Source organism: Corapipo altera, unplaced genomic scaffold (assembly GCF_003945725.1).
Source record: "Corapipo altera isolate COAL_440 unplaced genomic scaffold, ASM394572v1 116, whole genome shotgun sequence".
In the NCBI taxonomy this organism is placed as follows: Eukaryota; Metazoa; Chordata; class Aves; order Passeriformes; family Pipridae; genus Corapipo; species Corapipo altera.
Genome location: NW_020884953.1, coordinates 121647 through 139102, shown reverse-complemented (window position 1 = coordinate 139102; position 17456 = coordinate 121647). Strand labels below are relative to the sequence as shown.

General features: G+C 44.8%; 2 protein-coding genes across 5 annotated transcripts; one reads left to right on the top strand and one right to left on the bottom strand.

The window, feature by feature from the left end:
* The first annotated feature begins 997 nt into the window (after positions 1-997).
* On the top strand, positions 998-2763 carry IL17A (interleukin 17A). The gene is made up of 3 exons (XM_027663463.1): positions 998-1024; positions 1519-1763; positions 2526-2763. The coding sequence occupies exons 1-3, from the start codon at positions 998-1000 to the stop codon at positions 2761-2763; spliced, it is 510 nt and encodes a 169-aa protein (XP_027519264.1).
* Positions 2764-13296: 10533 nt separating this feature from the next.
* Positions 13297-16909, bottom strand: LOC113956653 (interleukin-17F-like). 4 transcript variants are annotated; one of them, XM_027663452.1, is made up of 6 exons: positions 16666-16909; positions 16093-16199; positions 15177-15215; positions 15004-15097; positions 13649-13679; positions 13297-13558 (listed from the first exon to the last, which is right to left on the bottom strand). In XM_027663452.1, exons 1-6 carry the CDS (start codon positions 16854-16856, stop codon positions 13442-13444), a joined length of 579 nt encoding a protein of 192 aa, XP_027519253.1. In that variant the 5' UTR covers positions 16857-16909; the 3' UTR covers positions 13297-13441. The 4 variants fall into 4 exon arrangements, with proteins under 4 accessions (XP_027519253.1, XP_027519252.1, XP_027519254.1 ...); XM_027663451.1 differs by having other exon boundaries at positions 13297-13679; XM_027663453.1 differs by lacking the exon at positions 16666-16909 and adding an exon at positions 16279-16346 and having other exon boundaries at positions 13297-13679; positions 16093-16192.
* Between the last annotated feature and the right edge of the window lie 547 nt (positions 16910-17456).

Genomic DNA, 17456 nt, shown 5'->3' with positions numbered 1-17456 from the left:
TCACGATATTTTTGAATGCAGCATTCCATCACCTATATACCATGGAGGAGGTGCACCTGCAGTTCCCTCCAGTTTTCCTGCCTACAAGAGGAGTCATTCTGCATCTCACAGCCTTTGCAAGGTTTCTCTTGAACCCCTCAGTCCTCTTCCTAAATTAATAACTGAAGGTTTAACTGCTTCTATCACATTTCCCAGACCACTTTCCTTAGGGTCAAAGCCTTGTGTCTCAGCACAAGAGAAGTAAAATGAAAGTAAAATTAAAAGGTGGAAAGCTCAAAACAAAGTTCACTTCTTTTTTTTTTCTGTATGGAGAATGACCGAATTTTGGAACTCACCATCACAAAGCATTCTGATCAAAACTGAGATATCACATCTGAGGTATAACCATGAATATAAATAGCCCAGTTCAGAGTAGGAGATCTGAGAAAAAAATAGGAGCTTGAGAAGGAACATAGTTCTTCAGCTATCAGGATATTACAGCCCATGGCAGGAATTTGAGAGAACTGAATGGTGGTCTGCTGTCCAACATCTGCCCAATTTGGGATGAAAACACATCAGACTGACCTAGGAGCAAACAGATACAACCTGTGCAAGTGATATTTGTTTTTGGTACCTACAACATCCCAATTTAAAACTGAGTACTTTGCACCTGTGAATTTGCACTGAGCACCAATTTTTTTGGTGGTTTTCTAATGTCATCATTTAGTTTTGTTGCCACTTGAGTGACATGGCTGAAGGAGTGACATCATCTACAGATCTTAGAAAGGGTGAGCCCATATCCTGTCTTCCACCTGCGTTAATGGAATCTATATGCACACACTTTTTCATATAAGTTATGGTCAGAAACCACAGTTAAGGTTGGGAAAAAACACCTACTCCAAGTTATCTAGGACAGCCCAGAAACCATTATAAAAGGTCCAGCAGCAAATGTGCCCAGACACCTTCACCTCAGCAGAGCCCAGCACAAGCATCAGACACAGTAAGAGGAGAAAGGAAGATGTCTCCGACACTTTGTGCTTCTCTGGTAAGAACTTGCTTGCTGGATTTTTTTCCCTCAATTTGACAGAGATGTGTTTAAATTTTAATAGATGGAATAGGGATCTGCACCCACCTTTAAAATGCTTGTTTAAATCATAAATAATTGAAAATAACTAAAATTTTAGTTGGGGTAGCAATGAGACTATACGAGTATACTGTGACATGGGATGCTACAGCATTCTGAGTCAAGAAATACACTGAAACTTCAACCTTAGAATGTCTTTTGCTTGTTATATCCTTTCTGAAATCTCCTGTCTTATATTATTTTCTATATTTTTTTTTAATCACCGAATTACAACTGGGTGTGTATCACATCTGTCAGCAATTTAAGAGTCAGTTAATGAAAGTAGAAGTGGGTGTGTCATACGATATATTTTTCCATAATTACTCCAACCAGGCTTTGATTACCATTTAGGCTGACTGTGGATGAATTTCAAAGCTGTACCTACCTTGTGTCCTAAATGCATCACTTTTCTTCAGCTCAGGTCACTGCTCCTCACACTGCTGGCCCTGCTGTCAGCCAGCACTTCTCCCCTCGGGAAGGCGATCAAGCCTGGACTCAAGCCAGAGAGCCTCTTCAAACAAGCTTATCCTGGATGTCCGACCCAAAAAGACTCAAAATTCCCCCAAACCGTGAGAGTCGACATAAGCATCAGCAACACAAACCAGGACAACAAAACAAGTCTTAATGTGAGCAGCCGCTCTCTGTCTCCATGGGACTACAGGTATGATCCCTATCCTCAAGGCCTGGAAGTACTCTGGGTGTCCTGGTCATGAGTAATGGCAAGGCCATGCCCACATCTTTATGTTCAGTGCTTCACTGCTGAGAGGTTTTGGAAATAGAAGGGTACCCACAGTTCACATGATCCTCTTTGAAAGAGAACCAGCACAGAAAGTAGCACAGAGCAAAAAAAATGGCCTAGGCAATATAGAGAAGTCAAAGCAAATTACTTCTATAATTTAATTAATTTATTTGTATACTGGGGTAAGCTTCATCTTCAAAAGCATTCTTTACCTAAAACATCATAAAAAATACCTGAGAGTTAATATTGCACCAAATTCAATAGTGGTTTAATAAAATCAGCATTAATATTTCATGTTTTGAGGGGGGAGCTGGAGGGTTTTAGGTCCGTTAGGCAGAGTGAGGTGTTGGGAAGCTCAAATCATTTATGACCAGTCTTTCAAAGGCAGTGCTTGCTTAAAACAAAAGCAATTGCATGCAGCCTGGCATGCTTGTCTTACACCGAAAAACCTGAATATTTAGAATCATGGGATCATTAAGGTTGGAAATGACCTCTTAAGATCATCAAGTTCTTTACTTACTTGTGCTCTATTTCTTAGAAACCTACAGTAGTGGGGAATCTCCTATCCCTTTGTAGGCAATATACCCCAGGAGGAACAGGTTCGGGAGCCCATAGTTACTCAGATTATCTTGCCTTTGGAGCAGCATTTCCATTTCTAATACTTCCTTTCCTGTCCCATCCCAGGATCGATGAGGACCACAACCGCTTCCCCCGGGCGATCGCGGACGCCGAGTGCCGCTACCTGAGGTGCCTGAATTCCGATGGGGAGCTGGACCACGGCCTCAACTCCGTCCCCATCAAGCAGGAGATCCTCGTCCTCCGGAGGGAGCAGAAGGGCTGCCAGCAATCCTTCAGGCTGGAGAAGAAACTCATCACTGTGGGCTGTACCTGTGTCACCCCCTTGATGAAACACCAGGCTTGAAGGGAGGTGGCACTCAAGAGAGTCATGGAAAACCTCCTCACCTTGAGATGAAGGGGCCTGATTCGATCTCCACAAAACTAAATCAAGCTACAACAGTATCAGAATACATTAAAAATCATAAGAGTCTCACTTTAAAAAAAAACCCTAATGTGTTTTCTCCAAAATTCTTGAACTTTATGAATTCAGAATCTGGACGCCTCCCATGTGCCATGCTGAAAAATAGTGAGGTCTCTTTACCCATTTTTATTTTACACTTTGAATTGTCTATTTATGTAAATCTATTTATGCTGGTGGGAAAAATAGTAATAATGTATTATCCTAATGTATTATTTTAAAGTATTAAGATAATGTTAATTTAGATTTTTGTGTAATAAAAAAGCAGTGGAAAACTTTTTGTTATTCTGCTTTCTTTCTAAAGAAGTCTTTTTGTTAAGGGAAGAAATCTCTCAATTATGACCATAAAATAGATTTCCATGATACTAAAACCTAAAATTCTCTTAATAACATCTAGCTCTTTTGCAGTAGAATGTAAAGCCCACAGACAAAAGCCAGGAAAACTACCATTTTACCAACAGAGAAACTTAAATACCCAGAAGAAAATGATTTATCAAGTGACACCCAAGAGATTCACATTAAGGACAGACAAGTGAAAAAAACTTACTACTGGGTAGCTACCCAGTTATCCACTTAATTATCCAGCTGGAAAAGGATTTGTAAAAATGGGTTCAACACAACATTTCAAATGCTTCTTTAGGGGGAAAGAAACTCCCTCCCTTAAAACAGCAAAAGTGTTTCCACTGCTGAGTTTTAATTTTACTCCAACATTATCTGGGAATCTCAGTCCAATCCATTTCAAACCGTTTTCTGTGGAGCAGAGTCACTACCTGGACACACGAGGGAAAGTGCACAAGTGAGTCAGGTGGGTGACTGAAGCAATTAACCACACCTTGCTAATTGCAATCGTGATTTTCTCCATGCTCGTGTCCTTCCAACACGTTTGCTGCCAGCAGACAGTGCTTCGAGTGTGGAGCACCCTGACACAGCACTTCTGCTGTGGTTGTGGTGGGGATGCGTGGGTGGGTGTCTGCCGTGGCAAGTGGGTTTATTTAAAGCACAGCTGGGTTAAAAGTGCTCAGCTGAAGATGTTCCACATTTCAGAGGGCAGGTTGCCGTGCGGAGATGCGGATGTTTTGTTTGCTGCCTTCTCAGGGAGGTGTGAACCTGCCCAGGCACTGGCAAAATGCCACTGGCAAGTGCAACAGCAAATATAGAACTTGTAGAGATGAAGAGCTCAGGGGTGCAAGTCTCTAATGAGAGGTAAGGTCCTCTCAGGTGGCAGCACCTTCTTCAGATCCAGCTAACTGGAGATGGGATCATCCCAATTTTGCTGCTGGGGGTTATTCCCCCTCGGTGTTCCACTGAGCCTAAACCTTCCCTAATCTACTCCAGGCACCATCAGGTTGGTCGTCCTATGACCTAAACCCATGGCACAACCACAGATTCCACACTATCTTTTGATCTGTTACATAAACACTGGGCCAAGGAAACATTCTTTAACTCTGGATGATCACAGTGTCTGCAATCACAGCAATTAACTTCCATCCACACCTTAATTACCTTCTAACAATCTTTCCCACACATAGGAATCTAGGAGTACATGTGATCCTAACTTATCTTATTTCTGACCTTATCTCCAGCTGTTCTTCCTTAAGGTCTCCTGAAGGTCCTGAAGTTCACTCCAGCTGACAGTCCCACGAATATCAAGCATGGGAACAAACTTCTAAAAAAAAAACCAAACCAAAAAAACCATTGAGGAACACTCATCCTTTGAGGTTTTCAAGGATTTATGTAAATATCAGTCCAGGAAGATTGAAGCTGAGCTGACTGTCTTGTCCATTAGATAATCTCTCCATGCCCTACCACTCCTAGAAGGAGTTCTGGCAAATTGTCTGCAATTAGCCCAAGTAATTTTAAAAGTTAAAATCACAGGAAGTCCAGCCTTTCCTTATCTGGGAGTGATGTGCCATGGGCTGGAGTTGGCACATGAGTAATGGAGACTGGTTAGAAATGCTGAGAGAGCTACTGGGTGGAAAAAGGCAGAACCAGCTCGGAAAGAGATGACGCAGCTGGAGCATCAAAACACCAACAGCTTTCTGCTGACGGGCTGCAAAGATCATCATCATGGAATAGTTTGGGTGGGAAGAAACCTCAAAGATCATCTGGTTCCAACCACTCTGCCCTGGGCAGGGACACCTTCCACTAGACCAGGTTGTTCCAAGCCCTGTCCAGCCTGGCTTGATTAAAGATACTCCAATCCCCCTTCCAAGAATCATCATTCTCCCTTGGAGCCTTTACAAGCCCACTAAATCTGTGCCCGAGGACATAACCCTTTCTTATTTACTTGGCCTTGTGCTAAGTTCATGGTGACCTCTGCAAGCTGCTTGGGTGTTGTACATGCTCCTGCAGAAGTGTTTAATTGGTGATCAATTGGGCTGATTCACTGGGCCTGAGGACTGCTTTCTTTCCTACTGCAACTCTGTCTCCCTCAACTCCTGGCATCATGAGCCAAGAGAGTTTCCCTTACATTGCAGCATTCAGATGGAAAGATGTAGAATAATCCCAAACCGATGCACCCTGCCAAGGGGCACCTAATCAGTGTCCTTATTTTTCTGGGCAAACATTCATGATTACCATCAATAGTGATCACAAGAGGAGACTGAGGAGAGTAGGGCTCCTCTCTCACCCTTGCACAGCTCTTATCAGTTTGAGGTTCAACAGGTAAAGTTTGTTCCTTATTGTTTTCAAGAGTTGTGGTGCAAATTTCTGCTAATTTGATGCCCTTAAATGATATCATCATTGGAGGGAGGGGGGGGAAATTGCTGCAAAAGCCTCTTCAACATAAAAGTTTCCACTGTTCCCCGTTTCAGTTTTGTGTCAGTCTGCAAAATCTGAGCAGCAGTGTCTTGGCAAACAGATTGCTTGGCAACCTGTGAGCAAAACCCAGCAGAAAGGGCAGTTTGAAATTGGATTTGTGCAGCAAGTGATCAGAAAAACCAGGCTCATTGTTGCCACTCATCAAAGCAATCTGGATAGAAACCAGATGCTTTTAAAAGGTGATACAGATTCAACAGTAAGGAGGCCAAGGAACACAGGTTTCAGAAGTCTGAAATAAAAAACCAGAACAAAAAATTCTAGGTGCAAGTTAGAGAGAAGATGAGCCGTCTCTATCCGTTTACCAGAACAGGGAACTTGGATCCTGATGCAGACACGTTGTGCTTACTAAGAATGTAGATAAAACAGAAACATGATGGTTTTTACAGGTTTTACTCACTCATAGAAAGCTGTGCCCAGAAAAGAGTATTTTGTCAGTCCATGACTCCCAAAGAGCATCAAGCATATTTTAAATATTTTGTTGAAGTTACAATTCCAGTACACAACAAGCAACACGTTGTCTTTAGTATATATGCCCCAACTCTCCAAGCTGACCCTGCTGAAAAGGATAAATTTTACACTGACCTGCGCCGCCTTGCCCAAAAGGTACCTGCAGATGATAAGATCATTATCCTTGGTGATTTCAATGCCAGAGTAGGTAAGAATTTTGAAGCCTGGAAAGGAATATTAGGCAAGCATGGTGTTGGAAACTGCAACGATAATGGTCGACTTCTGCTAGAATTCTGTGTGGAGCAACAGCTCACCATCACTAATACTATCTTTCAGTAGAAAAATAGTCTGAAGACAACCTGGATGCACCCCAGATCTAAGCATTGGCACCTCATCGATTATGTCTTGGTGTGATGGAGAGATGTCCGCGATGTCCACCATACCCGCGTGACACCCAGCGCAGAATGCCAAACAGACCATCGACTTGTGCGCTGCAAACTCAACTTCAATCTCAAATTCAAACCTAAAAGGGGCAGTATCCCAAGGAGAAGACTCCAAGCTAATGATCTCCAATCAGCCACAGTAAGAGACAGATTCCAGGGAAACCTTCAAACTAGGCTAGAAAATCATTCCACGGATTCTACAGATTCCTCTCCTGAAGCAATTTGGCATCATATTAAAAACAGCATCCTGCAATCCTCTGAAGAATCCTTAGGGTTCTCCCTCAAGAAGAACAAGGACTGGTTTGATGAAAATGATCAAGAGATCCAGGAATTGTTGAGGAAGAAGAGAACCGCCCACCAAACACACCTTGCACTGCCATCCTGTCACACAAGAAAAACAGCCTTTCGTCTCGCATGCAGCAAGCTCCAACAGAAACTCCGTGACATCCAGAACAAGTGGTGGGTCAATCTAGCTGAAAAAACTCAATTATGCACAGATACAGGTGATCACAAAGGTTTCTATGAGGCCTTGAAAACAGCATACGGGCCTACATACAAAGTCCAAAGCCCTCTACTCAGCGATGATGGTCAGACACTTCTAACAGATAAAACCTCCATTCTGAATCGATGGTCCGAACACTTTCAGACTCTTTTCAGTACTAACCGTGTAGTCCAAGACTCAGTAATTCAGTCCATCACACAACAACCAGTGAAATACGAATTGGATAATGCCCCCACTTTAGGAGAAACCCTCAAGGCCATACAGCAGGTGAAAATCGGCAAGGCAGCTGGGGTTGACGGAATTCCACCTGAAGTCTGGAAACATGGGGGCCTTGCACTCCATGCTAAATTTCATGAGTTTGTGGTGCGCTGTTGGGAACTAGGCAAACTACCATCAGACCTTTGTGATGCAGTCATCATCACTTTGTACAAGAAGAAAGGTATTAAATCAGACTGCTCAAATTACCGTGGTATTCCTCTGCTCTCCATTGCAGGCAAAATCCTGGCAAGAATACTCTTGAACAGACTAATACCCGCTATGGCAGAAGGAATTCTACCTGAAAGCCAGTGTGGTTTCAGAGCCAACAGGAGCACAACAGACATGGTATTTGTTCTCAGACAACTGCAAGAGAAGTGTAGGGAACAGAACAAAGATCTCTATGTAACCTTTGTCGACCTCACCAAGGCTTTCGATACTGTGAGCAGAAAAGGTCTATGGCAGATTTTGGAACCTTTAGGTTGTCCCCCCAAGTTCCTTAAAATGACCATTTCACTTCATGAGGATCAGCATGGCCAAGTAAGATATGGTAATGCACTTTCTGAGCCCTTTCTAATAAAGAATGATGTGAAACAAGGCTGCATTCTTGCACCAACCCTATTCACAATCTTTTTCAGCATGATGCTCCAAAGGGCCACAGTAGACCTCAATGATCAGGACAGTATCTACATTCGATACCGTACTGATGGAAGCCTTTTCAACCTAAGGCGACTGAAGGCCCACACTAAGACCTTAAACCATCTTGTCCAGGAGTTGCTTTATGCTGATGACGCCGCCCTTGTTGCCCACACAGAAGCAGCTCCGCAGCGTTTAACATCCTCCTTTGCAGACTCTGCTGAGCTCTTTGGGCTGGAAGTCAGCTTAAAGAAGACAGAAGTTCTCTATCAACCTGCACCTCAGGAAGTCTTCCTTCATCCCCATATCACCATTGGCCAATCAGAGCTCAAATCAGTCCAGCAGTTTAATTACCTAGGTAGCCTCATCTCCTCGGATGGTAAGATTGACGGGGAGATAGACAACAGGTTAGCAAAGGCATAGAGTGCCTTTGGAAAGCTTCATAAAAGAGTTTGGCGAAATAAACACTTGAAGAAAAGTACAAAGATCAGTGTTTACAGAGCCATAGTGCTGTCTACTCTCTTATACAGATCTGAATCATGGGTCATCTACTGCCACCACCTGCGACTCCTAGAACGCTTCCATCAATGCTGTCTCTGCACAATCCTAAACATCCACTGGTCAGATTATGTGACCAATACATCTGTTCTAGAACAAGCAGCAGTCACAAGCATTGAGGCCATGTTGCTGAGAACACAGCTGCGATGGGTGGGGCACATCTCCAGGATGAAGGACCACCGCCTCCCTAAGATCCTGCTCTATGGTGAACTTGCCACCGGCTGCCGCAAGAGAGGAGCCCCAAAGAGAAGATACAAGGACTCCCTGAAACAACATCTCAGCCTTGGCCATATTGATCAACATAACTGGTCTACTCTGGCCTCAAACTGGGAGGCCTGGAGACACACCATCTATAACGCTGCTGATGCTTTTGAGAAAGCACACAGGATCACCCTTGAGGAGAAAAGACAACGTAGAAAGAATCGTGCCTTGCAGATATACCATCTAAGGAGTCTTTCTGCTGTGCCTTTTGCAACCAGATGTCTATCTCGTATTGGCCTTTTCAGCCACCAACACGCCTGCAACAAACATGGGTAGAGCCCTTCCCAAAACTTCATTTGTGAAGCCTAGCCATGATGATGATGATGAAGTTACAAGAAAAGGTGGAAAAGCTGAGCCACTTTTCTGAAGGAATTATAAATAACTAGAAAGTTACATAGAAAGCAGGAAGGGATTTCTCTGAGGACCTGAGGATTTGAACCTGCTACCACTATCTAGCCCTGGAAGAAGGGAGAATAATTAGAAAAGATGGAAAATGTTTTTAGTCATAGAATATCTTGAGCTGGAAGGGATCCACAAGGAGCATCAAAGTCCAGCTCCTGGAACTCCTCTTTGTGAGCACCAAATGGCAGAAGGTATAGTCTGTTTCTGGTGCTGAATCTGACTGGCATCTTCTCAGCTCCTGAAAACCAGCACCAGCACAGTCCTGCCCCCACTGGGGGGCTCTGACTCTGCCAAGTAGTGCCAGGCAATCACAGATATTTTAAGCAAGTTTGGGTTTTCTTTGTCATGACAACAGCCCACTCATCCTGATTCTTCTAAAGCACAAAGTTAAAAATAATATCAAATAAGTAAGAGGAAGAAGGGGGTGGAGACAAAAGGAGACTGTGGAATTATAGAATGGTTTGGATAAGAAGGAACCTTAAAGATCCAACTTATTCCAACCCCCTACTATGAGGAGGGACACCTTCCACTAGCCCAGGTTGCTCCAAGCACAATCCAGCCTGGCCTTGGACACTTCCAGGGACAGGGCAGCCACAGCTTCTCTGGACAATCTGGGCCAGGGTCTCACCACCCTCTCAGAGAAGATCAAAACAAGTCTCATATTTTACCCCCTGATGGTGACATGGGAGCAGGTTTCTGGTCTGGTATCTTGGGCCATCTCCAGAACTCGCAGCTGATACAGAAATTCATCCCATCATCTATACCCATCATGTTGGCATCAACCAACAGATCCCCACAGGACTGACCAGAAAATTGCTCATATCCTTAAAGTTTCTTCTGTGGGGTCTAACTCTGAATAAACTATTTTGGCTGCTGGGTTTTCCAGCCATTAATCTTTTTTTGTGGTTTACCAAACACAAACACAAATAATTCTTGGGTTGTTTCAACCTCTAGGGTTGCAATCTTTGCATTCTTTATATATTTAATTTTGTACACTTTAAAAAGCAATATTTTCTGTGTAACAGGCTGTCCTGGTCCATAGTCCCTTTGAACACCCCTGTCATCAGGGGTTCAAAGAAGCCTGACTCACACTTTCAGGTCAATACATCCACAGGTCACAGCACAAGTCAGGGAGGAGGCATCTACCTGAGAAGAGATCACTGCTGTGGCCCCCATGCTAATACAGGGGTCTCTGCACCAGCATCCCATGGGAGTTGCTACACCAGGATCCCTACCTGAGCTGCCAGAACAGGCACAGCAAGTGGAGCAGTGAGCAAGAGACATGGAAAGGAGATTAGTGAGAGGCAAGCAGAAGAGGAAAGGGATAGGAAAGGTCATGAGGCTCAGATACCAACCTGTGACTGGAGGTTGCTCAGCCCAGCAGGTTACAAGAAAACACTGTGGCACTGCTATTATACCTACAGATGTGTCTTCTCCTCCTGGTGAAACAGCCGAGTCCCTGAAGGCTGCTCTAAGCCACACTGAGAGCCACAGATGCCCAACTGGACAGCCAGGGGCTGGATCTGTTGCTGAAGTGTTATAAAACAAGCAGAGTCTTTAGCAAAGGCTGGTCCTCAGCTGTGAACTGTGCTTGCTCTCGGTGGTGATATGACTGTGCTGTTTACAAGAAGCACAAACTCATTTGCCGTGTTCTCAGATTCACAGAATCACAGAATGGTTTGGGTTGGAAGGGACCTCAAAGATCATTCTAGTTCCAACCCCCAAATTAATACATTGCTTGAAATGAAAGCCAGCACCTTAAATATAGCCAGGCTCGTGTTTACAACCCGCTGCACTCTAAGAATGATGCCATTAGAAGGAAACAGCCGCCGATGCTCGTTCTGTTTATAAACAGTCCCCACATGCCTCCCTGAAAGGTGTGTGGTTTGCAGTTGGTAGTTCTGGCTGAAAAACCTCATGACCCACAGGTGAGACTTCCCTAGTTAGCTACTTGTGTATTTTCTTGATTAGATACTTCATCATTCATCCAGGTAGGATGACTCTTAGGGTAAGGTGATGGATATTTAGGAGTATCAGCACAGGAGAGTACAACCATTCAGCTGCCATGAACTTTGACATGCAACGTCAAAGCAATTATGACTGAGAGACAGAGAGTAGTTTTCTCTCTGAAAAACAAGTGAGGACAACCCCACGAGGTGGGTTTATTGAGAGGGAAAGAAATAGGTCAGGAACAAGAACCAGGTTACGATTTCCTGGTCAGTGGTTACTGTAAGAGCAGAGCTGGTGATACACGAGAGCAAGCAAAAAACGCCTCCAGGGGTTTGCTCTGCACCTCATGGTGAGCTTGGTGGTCATAACGAAACAGCTGCTGCCACAAATGAGTACAAATGCCTGTAACTGAATGAGATGGTTACCCATGGACTGTCAAACCAGCTCCCAGCGACCCACAGGGCAGAGAATACATCTGATTCAAGAGAAAAGCACCAAAGGAATCATCTCAGAATCATAGAATCGCAGAATGGTTTGGGTTAGAAGAGACCTTAAAGATCATCTAGTTCCAAACCCCCTTGCCATGGGCAGGGAAACTTTCCACTAGACCAGCTTGCTCTAGGTCGAGTCCAACCTGGCCTTGAGTCGTTTAGACCCAACAACTCACCTGACCTACTCTGGGGAGGAAACCCAGGGTCTACCTGCACGGGGTGGATCTAATTTTAAGTGGTTTCTGTGCAGTCAAAATGAAATATGAGAATGCATTCACACAGGTTTGCCCTGATTTAAATGCAGGGGGGAAAGGAAATAGAGGCTTAAAGCCTCCACCAACAGAAATCAAAGTCAGAGGTCTGAGAGTCTGGCTCAGCTCTGGGTAAAACATGAAGTTATGTCAAAAAAAAAGCAACGTTGCAGCAATTTGATAAAATAATAAATAGTTATATAATCACAGAATATCCTGAGTTGGAAGGGACACACAAGGATCATCAAGTCCAGTTCCTGAACAGTGAGTCCTTTCAGTCTCTGTTCCTTGTGCAGCTAAGAAAGAGAAAGGGTAATTCTTTCTTTCCTAAAGTAGGACATTCCAGCTCAGCAGACAATCCTGCCCTGCAGGTACAATTCCTCATTCCCTTGATGGGGAGGGATCCTCTTCCACCACATCAATCCCAGCACCTATTATTTAGCTGGTTAAAGATCAGCAAGATGAAGCCATCTTGTATTTCCTTGCATTCCTGCTCAGCCAGCCATCCAGCTGGTGGAGAAGGGTGTTTGTCAGGACGACTTCTTGTCTGGAAGATGATAGGACAGGCCTTTCCCAGTTCTCATGAACCAGGTTCCCAAATTCCAGCTCCAGCCTTGCAGTGTGGTATCTCCCATCTCATTTCCCACCATCCCCAGAGACCATCCCCAAGGTCTGGAGGACCTGGCTCCCCTGCCATCTCCCCCCAGTGTTGCCTATAGAACCTCCCTTTAGTCCTTTCAGCCTCTTTTTTTGCATATTTTCATCTATTTAGGCTGCAAATTCTCTTCTGCTCACTCTTACTCATATCACTGTACCGGAAAATGCCTGATCTTTGCTGAAATCTCTTGGTGCTACTGCAGCACAAACCCATTCTCTGTGTCTGCTTTCATTTTGAGCTACCACAAAACAACTTTTTTTAAATAAAATATGTTTTTTTATTCAGCAGATAAGTTATTGAATAAATACAGATTAAAATTATCCTTTTTTTTGTACTCTGAGCACACACAAAGCCATAAATACAGTCATAAATATAAGACATAAATAGAATTATAAATATTTGATTGACAGAGATAATATCTTAGTGAGCAGGGGTAGCCAGAGAAGGGAAAGGGGTAGGGGATGAGTAAGGGAAGGAGATGGTGCAAGATGAGGAATTTTTTATGGTAGTGCTGGTAGGTATGTATTCATTAGGGCAACTTACTGCCAAGGACAACTTTTGAAAATATAACTCCTTTGACTCCCCAAACTGATAAAAACTACAATGACAAATAAATTCAAAAAAGCACTGCTTGGGATCACAAACAAAGCTTTTTCTCCATCCCTCTCCCTCCCCTCCATCACCAGCTACCAGCGATTCCCATTCTAAAATCCATCAAGCAACAACAGCTGAATCATGAGGTAATTTCAAGAGGTAATTTGTTCAGGTTTGGAAAGGCAATGTCTTGTTGAATTCCTGGGATTCGCGGTGGGCGACTGTGGGATTTCACCAGAGGGGTGTCTATAGGATATATTGCTTCTTCCCAGTGTGGTCTGCCCTAATAATTCCTCCTAGGAGTGGTGGTGGATGACTGGAGTGACGCAGGTGCAGCCCACGGTGATGACCTTCTTCTCCAGGCGGTAGGTGGGCCGGCAGCCTTGCTGCTCCCGCCGCAGGACCAGGATCTCCTGCTTGATGGGGACGGAGTTGAGGCTGTGGTCCTCCTGCCCCAGGGGGCTCACACAGCCAGAGAGGCGGCACTGAGCATCAGCAATCACCTGGGGGAAGCGGTTGGGATCCTTGTCAAGCCTGGGGATGAGCACACAAAAGGGACTTATGTCTTTGCACAGCATGGGTTGGCAGAATCTTCTTGTTTATCTCCATGGAAGCACCTTACTGTTCACCTGTGCATCCTCACTATGAGACCTGGCCAAATAATTTCCCTGTCCTCAACATTTTTTAGAATTATTTCCTAGAAATGGAATCAGTTTTGGGAGGGTAATACTGCTGTATCATTCTTTGGGAATTGGGAATGGAGAGGAGCTGAGTTAAATACAGAACTGATTGCAATTGCACAATTCATTTTTTTAATAATTTTTTAAATGGTTTTAATTTCAGAATTCAGAAACTTCTTTCAGTTTGGAAAATTTAGAATTACAGTGGACTGACATCATTCTTTTCCCAGAGGAATAATTAGTTTCATCATTATTTCGACCCCATGCAGTGCTATAGCCTAGAGGCAGATTGGCTGGAAAGCTGGAAAAGGACCTGGGGGTGCTGTTTGACAGCAGTTGAGCATGAGCCAGGTGTGCCCAGATGGCCAAGAAGGCCAATGGAACCTGAGCTGTATCAGCAATAGTGGGGCAGCAGGGCCAGGGCAGTGCCCATCCCTGTGCTGGCACTGCTGGAGCACCTCCAGTGCTGGGGTCAGCTCTGGGCCCCTCGGACAAGAGAGACACTGAGGGGCTGGAGCATGTCCAGGGAAGGGAACGGAGCTGAGGAAGGGTCTGGAGCACCAAGAGCAGCTGAGAGAGCTGGGGGGGCTCAGCCTGGAGAAAAGGAGGCTCAGGGGGGACCGTCTCTATCTCTCTGACTCTTCGGCAGGAGGGTGGAGCCAGGTAGAGGTTGGGCTCTGCTCCCAAGGAACACGTGACAAGAGGAAAAGGCCTCAAGTGGTGCCAGGAGCGGTTTAGATTGGATATAAGGAAAAATTTCTTCCCCAAAAGGGTTGACCAGCCCTGGCACAGCTGCCCAGAGCAGTTGTGGAATCACCATCCCTGAAGGGGTTTAAAAGCTGTATAGATGTGACACTTGGGGACATGGTTTAGTGGTGGCTCTGGCAGTGCTGGGGGAATGGTTGGACTTGATGATCTTAGACGTATTTTCCAACCTAAAGGGTTCTGTGATTGACACAAGCTGACAAGATGATTAGAAACCTTTCCAGTGAAGTCCCTTTGCACTTCAGTTGGTCTTAGAGAAATCTCACACAACATCAAAAATCAGCATATGTCAACAAGTGTTTGCAATATTTACAGGACTCTGGGCATATGCTGAGAAACAGTCATCGTTTACCCCCAAAAAAATCCTCTTTGTACATAGACATCACAATTTAGATAACAAGTAAACAGTTTACCTGTAATCCCAAGGAGCAAGAGATCGGTTTCTGATGTCATGGACCATCCTAAAGGTATGATGTGACTTGCTGATACGAATGTTGACTTCCACTGCTGTGGGGAATTTGAGATCCTTTTGGTTCAGGCAATCTTCACTCAGCCTCACAGAGGCACTGGCCTTTCTGGAACTTACAGTGAGTGCTAGAACCAGCACCAAAACCAGTGATCTGAACTGAGAGAGAGGAAAGTTGTCTTAGTTCTGTCCAGGCAAGAAAAGGAGAGCAGAAAAAACCAAGTCTTGACTTAACTGGACCATCAATGGACTACCTTCATACTTATATTTGGGTGAGACATGCCAGCATGAACAAACAGCACAGCACCACAAATAAAACTCATCAGAAAAGGTGCTTAAATCTGATTTAAATTCTGATTCATAGCTGGCTTTGCAACAAGAAGAGCATCCCTCAAACAAGTTGCAAAAGGTCCTCCTTCACAGTCACACAGCACTGTCTTATGACCTACAAAGGAGGGTAAGGACTGAGCTGACCTTATGCCTTAGAAATCCAGCAAGAAATACAATTTCTCAGGACAGTAAAGACTGGCCACCCTCATCTGCTGGAAATAACACTTTTCCCAAGGAAATCTGAGATTCTTGGGTCATCTCCAGTAGACAGAGCTTTAGTGACTCACAGAGTCATAGAATATCCTGAGTTGGAAGGGACCCACAAGGATCATCAAATCCAACTCCTAAAAAGAAGACAAAATAAATGAAGAGGTTTTAAGGAAATCACAGGAGTTGATTGTGCTGCAAATGCTACCCAGGTTGAAATTTAAATTCATAGACGTTCACAGTGAAATTTCAGCAACTTTTATAGCATGTTGTCTGAGAAAAGGACTGTCTCCCCCAAGTGCTGATAACTAAGAGATAAATAAATCATAAATAGTCCACTACATCCTTGTCACTCAAGCACCAAACACAGTTGCATCAGCATCCCATTCAGCTCCCACCAGGACCAAAAGGGTTTCTTGTAGAAATCACAGGACCTGTACTCTGCTTTCTCTCTTGCAGAAAATATTTCTTAACCCTTATATTAAATGTAAGTACTTACCACAGCAGTGTAGCTGGAAAAAGCCATGGTAACGTCTCTGCTGCTTTGGGCGGGGTGACAAGGCACGAGAGTTCTCCTTCTCTGAGGCCCCTTCCACCTGCTTGAGTCTCAAAGACAGTTGTGATCTCCTTTTTATAGTAAAGTTCAGCTGCTACCACCCTTTCCATTGCAGCACAGCTGCCTTACCTGACCTGAGGTTGAGCTGAATATTTCATTTCCTAGCCCACTTCCTTCCATCTACCCCCAAAAAGGGGAGGGCAGACACTATCACCAGAATCCCAAATTAGCCAATACTATTTCTTCAGGCAGATAAAGAGATAAGGAAAGAAAAAGAGAAAAAAAAAATTGTTCAGGCAGCTTTTTTTTACTGCCTCCCACCCCCTCTTTCTAATAATAATGTTCTTTCACCACAAACACATGTGTGGATGCACTTCCACGTGCCTCACACAAACCAGACAGCAGAGATGAGCAAGCTGCAAAGCCAGGCACCCAGTAAGGCTTTCAAAATGAGGACAGCACATAAGACTTCACCATTTAACCTCCCTTGGCCCCAGCTGCACAATTCATCCCCACCTGGTCTTGGGGTTCCCTCTTGTTCCCTCTGCAAGGACGGAGCAGGGGAAAAATAGGAGCCACAGGGAATTCCTCCTGGGAGACCTCAGAGCACCAGGACCTGGGATGTCTCTCCCTTTCACTTCTGAGGTTCCGTGTTGACATGCTCTGGAGAGCTCTACAAAAAGCTCTGCTCTCTTTGAAAGCCCCATAAGGGCCCTGAGGGCACTGATCACCCCTGGTGGCCTCAACCACCATCAGCAGGGCCCCCATTCCAGATCAGCTTTGACTCCCAGTGCCTGCCTGAGCTATGCTGTCAGAGTACTGCTTTCCTGTCCCTTCTCTGGCCTTGCCAACAGGGTGAACCTTGGAGCAGCATTTCTCCTGGATGGACTCCTTGGACATTCATGGTGGGGAATGGAGCTGGGGAAGGGGCTGGAGCACCAAGGTCAGCTGAGGGAGCTAGAGGGGCTCAGCCTGGAGAAAAGGAGGCTCAGGGGGGACCTTCTCACTCTCTGCAACTCCCTGACAGGAGAGTGTAGCCAGGTGAGGGTCAGGCTCTGCTCCCAGGCAATATGTGACAGGACAAGAGGACATAATCTCAAGCTATGCCAGGGGAAGTTTAGGTTGTACATTAGGAAGAATTTCTTCTCAAAAAGGGTAATTAGACAGTGGAATGGGCTTCCCAGGGAAGTGGTGGAGTCCCCATCCCTGGAGGTGTTCAAGGAAAGACTGGACGTGGCACTCAGTGCTCTGGTGTGGTTGACAAGGTGGGAATTGGTCAAAGGCTGAACTCAATGATCTGAGAGGTC

What these genes read in the sequence shown, in the direction of transcription:
- IL17A (XM_027663463.1), top strand. Translation starts at nt 998, where the DNA reads ATGTCTCCGACACTTTGTGCTTCTCTG. An exon ending in CGACACTTTGTGCTTCTCTG is followed by an intron (nt 1,025 to 1,518) that starts GTAAGAACTTGC and finishes ACTTTTCTTCAG; the next exon opens with CTCAGGTCACTGCTCCTCAC. An exon ending in CTGTCTCCATGGGACTACAG is followed by an intron (nt 1,764 to 2,525) that starts GTATGATCCCTA and finishes GTCCCATCCCAG; the next exon opens with GATCGATGAGGACCACAACC.
- LOC113956653 (XM_027663451.1), bottom strand. Translation starts at nt 16,856, where the DNA reads ATGGGGCTTTCAAAGAGAGCAGAGCTTTTTGTAGAGCTCTCCAGAGCA. An exon ending in AGAGGGAACCCCAAGACCAG is followed by an intron (nt 16,200 to 16,665) that starts GTGGGGATGAAT and finishes ACTGTCTTTGAG; the next exon opens with ACTCAAGCAGGTGGAAGGGG. An exon ending in TTTCCAGCTACACTGCTGTG is followed by an intron (nt 15,216 to 16,092) that starts GTAAGTACTTAC and finishes CCTCTCTCTCAG; the next exon opens with TTCAGATCACTGGTTTTGGT.